The 4,789-nt window shown below is 65.7% G+C and overlaps 2 protein-coding genes across 2 annotated transcripts in view; one reads left to right on the plus strand and one right to left on the minus strand.

The window, feature by feature from the left end:
* Positions 1 to 133: 133 nt before the first annotated feature.
* ARL16 (ADP-ribosylation factor-like 16) lies at positions 134 to 2,615 on the plus strand. Its single transcript, XM_012734762.1, has 4 exons — positions 134 to 251; positions 617 to 732; positions 804 to 1,106; positions 2,577 to 2,615. The coding sequence occupies exons 1-3, from the start codon at positions 204 to 206 to the stop codon at positions 1,078 to 1,080; spliced, it is 441 nt and encodes a 146-aa protein (XP_012590216.1). The 5' UTR covers positions 134 to 203; the 3' UTR covers positions 1,081 to 1,106; positions 2,577 to 2,615.
* A 254-nt stretch (positions 2,616 to 2,869) lies between these two features.
* The window catches only part of CCDC137 (coiled-coil domain containing 137), a 4,213-nt gene continuing 2,293 nt past the window's right edge, over positions 2,870 to 4,789 (minus strand). The window contains exons 2-5 of the mRNA XM_012734753.1: positions 3,969 to 4,234; positions 3,661 to 3,743; positions 3,504 to 3,583; positions 2,870 to 3,384 (exon numbers count right to left, since the gene is read on the minus strand). Coding sequence (XP_012590207.1) covers positions 3,184 to 3,384; positions 3,504 to 3,583; positions 3,661 to 3,743; positions 3,969 to 4,234 — 630 coding nt within the window. The 3' untranslated portion in view covers positions 2,870 to 3,183. The remainder of the gene's footprint in view (positions 3,385 to 3,503; positions 3,584 to 3,660; positions 3,744 to 3,968; positions 4,235 to 4,789) is intronic.

The following is a 4,789-nucleotide window of genomic DNA, read 5'->3' on the forward strand; positions in this document are numbered from 1 at the left end:
GCCTGGGCCCCGCCGCCTCTCTGCCAGGGTCCTCAGCTGCCCGTTGGGCTTCGGGTCGCGGGCAGGGTGGGGCGCATGTGCCGTCCTGCGGCTCCCGGCGGGCAGCGCCTGTGTGCCCCACCGCGGTCTCCACACAGGTGGGCACCGACCTCACGGACATCGTGGCCCAGAGGAAGATCACCGTCCGGGAACTGGGGGGCTGCATGGGCCCCATCTGGCCCAGCTACTACGGGGACTGCCGCTCTGTCCTGGTAGGCCTGCTCCCTGCGCGTGGCCGGCCCGCCTCGCTGGGGTGCTCGCAGCAGGAGCAGGGCCCAGGCCCCTTGCTTCCCTGAGGGCGCTCCACGGCGCCGGCTGGCAGCTGTGCTGCTCTCCGCTTCGCGTGTCTGCTGCCGCCCTGCGCTGTGGCCAGGCCGCCGCCTGCGCCATCTTTAAGACACAGGACCCCGCAAGTAGAGCTTTGCGCAGGGTGGAAGGGGAGCCCGCCTCCCGGTGTCTGCTGTCCACAAGCTGTGCGAAGGTCACTGTGTCCTCTAACTGGGTCTGCTGCCCCAGAGGTGCGGCGCCCAGACCCGCCTGCTGCCGCGGGGGCCCCTGACCGCTCCCCTTTCTGCAGTTCGTGGTGGATGCCTCGAACCCTGCCCAGCTCTCCGCATCCAGCGCGCAGCTTCTGGGTCTCCTGGCGGCGGAGCGGCTTGCGGGCGCCTCCGTGCTGATCCTCTTCAATAAGATGTAGGGCTCTGGGGGCTTGGGGGGCGGGCCGGGCCTGGCTTGGCAGCCTCTCCAGGGCTCCTTCTCTCCAGCAGTGACCTGCCTTGCTACATGACTGTCGAGGAGATGAAGTCGCTGCTCCGACTCCCAGACATCGTTGCGCACGCCTCGCAAAATATCAGCACAGCAGAAATCAGTGCCCGGGATGGCACAGGCCTGTCGGGGGTGCTGCACTGGCTCCAGGGCCCCGGCAGGACCCACGCCTCACACCGCGGGGTCACTCATGCGTCGGGCAGTGGACAGCACTGCTGGCCTCCAGCAGTTGTTACGAGCACAGGAGCCGGTGTGGGCCCTGGAAGAGGCTTCTGAGCTGTGGCAGTGACAGGTAAACTGAGGTGAGCAGTGGCAGAGATTGCTGGCCGGGCCTCTGGAGGCCTAGAGGCCTGGTAGAGGAACGGGCACTGCCTGCACTGAGGCGCCGGCTCGCCCCTCCCCAGCCACGGCCACTGGCCCCCAGCCCTGCCCTGCCCGCAACTGGCGCTGCTGGTGTGGTGCTGCCCGCGTGCAGGGGCTGGGGGCGTGGCCACGGCGTCCCGCGGCAGACATGGGTGGCCCAGGCACAGGAGGGGCTCGCGGGGTCCCCAGGCAACTTCACTGTCCGCGGCCACCGCCTGCCACGGCTGACTCGTGCTCCGGCCCCACGAGAGCGGCCGCATCGGGCACCCCGCCTGTGTCGAGCCGGGATACGGAAGTAAACTGTGGCTGAGCGAGAGCACGACGGCCGGGACTCTGGGAGGCTGCACAGCGCGCAGGTGGCAGCCTGGGCTGCAGGTGCATCTCTCGGCACAGACCGCCGTGGACCCCAACTCCCTGTCCGGTGGGGTGTCGGGGTCGGGCCAAAGCCGGGCGCTCGGCCGGTATCAGCGTCCATCCCGCACTCGGTCAGGCCCAGAACAGCAACCTCGGCTGGCTCTGCCCGCCGCGGCGCGGGCTGGGCTTGGGGCTGGGGTCCTCCTAGACTCGGCAGCCTGAGGGTGGGTACACCGGCTGCCTAGTTGTCGTGGGCAAAGCCTGGCCATCTCCAGCTTTGCAGAAGGATTCTGGTTGGCCCTTCCCCGTCGGAGGGCAGAATGGCCAGTGACAGCCAGGACCCAGGAGGCCCCGGCACATGGCAAGTCCATGCTCTCGACTTTCCGCCCCTCAGTGTAACAAAGCAGGTGGTGCTGTGCGTGTCACGGAGTAGAGTGAGGCCGCGGGGCCCACTGTAGGATGGAGTTGGGCTTCAGGGGGTGCAAGCCGATCCGGCTGGCCAGGCTGCCGGACACCATTTGGGGTGCGAGGACCTTCACCAGGATACTGGTCCCAGGACCGGGACCAGGTCCAGCTGAGAAGCAAATGGGCCAGTCTCCAAGGCCACAGGGCAGCCGTCCGTCCGGATCCTGAGCTCTGGGTGTCCCCATGAGTTCAGGGGCACGAGCGTCTTGGCTCCTTTTTCCTTCCCTGGGTATGGGGGCTGCTGCCACCACAGGCCACCCTCCCTGGACTGGCCTTGCAGGGGCACCGTCCTGCAGTGGAGGGGACAGTGGAGACCGCAGGTCAGCTGGGGTCTCTCGGGGCCATCTGGGGCGAGACCCAACTTCATGCAGGTCCCCCAGATGGAGGCACCCCGAGGCTGGGGTCACGCCTCTTAGGACTCAGCTGCAAATCAGTGGCTGAAACATTGGTGCAGGGAGGCCTGGCTGGAGGGGGACCCTGCCTAGGCTCTTGCTGGCCTCACAGGTAGTGTTCATGGGGGGTGGGGGGAGGATTGTGCAGCTTCCAGTCCACTCTGGGCTTGCTTCTAGGCTAAACCTTTTTTTCTTAAGCAGGCAGATGGAGAATGTACACTGCTGAGGGGAGCCGCAGGGTGACAGGAGGGGTCTGCTGCACCCTGGGGATCACCTCTGGGGTAAGGAATGGAGCTTGCACAGAAGCAGCTGCCGCAGCTTGCACTGCTGCATCCCAACACGCTGCACCCCCAGGGAGGGCTGGAAGCCGCCTGACCCAAGCCTGGCTAAGGAAGAGGATGACCACACCAGCTAGATGACACCCATGGCCCAAAGTGGCCCCTGCCACGTGGCCTTGTGGGGCAGGCAGCAGGCGGACTAGAGGCACCACGCCCCGAAGTGCAACTTTTTATTAAAAGCCCAGGAAACAGCCATGTGTGCACTACACTTGAGCAGACAGGCGCGGAGGCCTCCTGAGCCGCGGCAGGCTTCCAGCTTGACCTGGGTTTCTGCACAGGATGGACACGCGGGCAGCGCCGAGCCAGGGCACCTGAACAGTGTCCTGCAGCACAGCAGCCCCCTCCTGGGCTCCTTCTGTGCCAGCCAAGTTCCAGGGCTGGCCCACTTGGGGCAGCCGGGTCGCCAGAGCGGATGCTGGGAGCAAGGTGGTGGGGTGGCCACCCCCAGAGGCTGGGGGGGTGCGGTGTCACAGCTGTGTGCCCTGTGCCTTCCCAGTGGGGAGGGACCCTAGTGACAGAGTCCGCCGCTGCCGCAGCGCCCGGTAGGCCTGCACTGCCCGCGCTCTCTCCTCGCCCAAGATGCGCTGCCGGGCCAGCGAAGCGCTCTGCGGTCGGGCCCCGCGCCCCGGGCTCAGCAGCCCCGCCAGCGCCAGCGATCCGCGGCCGGCCTGGGGGACAGAAGGGTGAGCCACCAGCTGGGAGGGAGGGAAGCCCCTGGCGGCCCCGGGCTGCCTGCAACCAGCAGCCACCACGGCCCGGGGGCGAGTCCCCGCCAGGCCCTGCTCACCTGGTCCCTGCTTGTGCTGGTCCTGGGCTTGGCCGTCAGCTCCGGGGGCTGCAGGGCCACCTCGCCAAACTGCACTGGGTCTGGAGGACAAGAGGAGCATGCTGTGGCCGCCCGCCACCAGGCCCGCCTGGACGCTAACTCAGGTGCCAAGAGTCACCTCTGAGCAGCTCCTGCTCCAGCCTCTCTGCTGCCTTCTCTTCCCTCCGCCGCTGTATCCTGTCCAGCTTACGCTTCTGGAACCTGGGGGTCGGGGTCCGGTGGCGCCGCTCAGGCCCCCGATGAGGCGCCCCACGCCCTGCCGGAGGGCTGCTCTCGCCTTGCGGGGCCTGAGCCAGCCAGCTGCTCCGCCGATGCCGTCCGCAGCTCCACGGCCAAGGGCCGAGTGCTGCCGGCCGGCCGCTCTCCAACCCCGGGAGACCCCAGGCGCCGAGTGCAGCGGCTCAGCCGCTCCCTGGCCCCACTCACGCTTTCTTCCCAGCAGACTTCTCGCGGGGTGCTGCCTGCGCCTCCGGCCGCCGCGGGGCCTGGTTCTGGGTGAGGAAGAGCACGTGCCGCGCCTCCTGGGCCATGCGGCGCACGTATGCCCGCTCCGACTCCCGCTTCCTCCGCTTGAACTGGGGCACGGCGATGTCGGGCTCGGCTCCCTTGGCCGCCTCCGCGGACCTCCTGCAGGCCGCCTGGGCTGAGCCAGAGGGGGACCTCAGGGGCGGGGCGGGGCTGGCGCCCGGCTCCTTCCCCCAGGGTTTTACAACAGTTTTTAGGGGGGGGGGGGGGGGGAAGGGGACAAGGCAGGAGAGTGAGAAAGGGTGTGGTGAGAGCAAATGGACTGAGGTAGAGGATTATGGATGTTTTGTGGTGGATGTGCCGAGGCAAATCCCATACGTCCAATATACTAACAGTGATTTGAACCAACGGTACTTTGGTAAATTAAAAAAAGAAGAAAAAAAAAGATACTTAAAGGTCTTAGTCTTGGAGAAAGCTCACACACGGCAACTTCCCAGCCCTGCCCTGACTGACTTCATTCTCCACGTTATTTGGCCTTCGAAGAGAGACTGGTTCCTACAAGGAGTCTCCAGACCCTTGTTCACCCATTAAATGACAACAAGAATTTCATTTAAAGCTTTCCCGAGTTCAAATAAGTCAAGAAAATACTACACGTCATCTAATAAAAGACATGTTTCCCCCAGTATCCGAAAGCAGAGACTTCCTGTGAGACCCTGAGACCCTCCTAAGTCAAAATGGCATAGGGAGTTTTTTTTTTTTTAAGCATTTCCAGGTCCCCCAAA

The sequence above is a fragment of the Condylura cristata genome, unplaced genomic scaffold (assembly GCF_000260355.1).
Source record: "Condylura cristata isolate star-nosed mole 26May11 unplaced genomic scaffold, ConCri1.0 scaffold00068, whole genome shotgun sequence".
Lineage (NCBI taxonomy): Eukaryota > Metazoa > Chordata > Mammalia > Eulipotyphla > Talpidae > Condylura > Condylura cristata.

Coding starts and splice junctions, on each gene's coding strand:
- ARL16 (XM_012734762.1), top strand. CDS start 204: ATGGGCCCCATCTGGCCCAGCTACTACGGGGACTGCCGCTCTGTCCTG. Junction 252..616: donor GGGACTGCCGCTCTGTCCTG/GTAGGCCTGCTC, acceptor CCCTTTCTGCAG/TTCGTGGTGGATGCCTCGAA. Junction 733..803: donor CTGATCCTCTTCAATAAGAT/GTAGGGCTCTGG, acceptor CCTTCTCTCCAG/CAGTGACCTGCCTTGCTACA.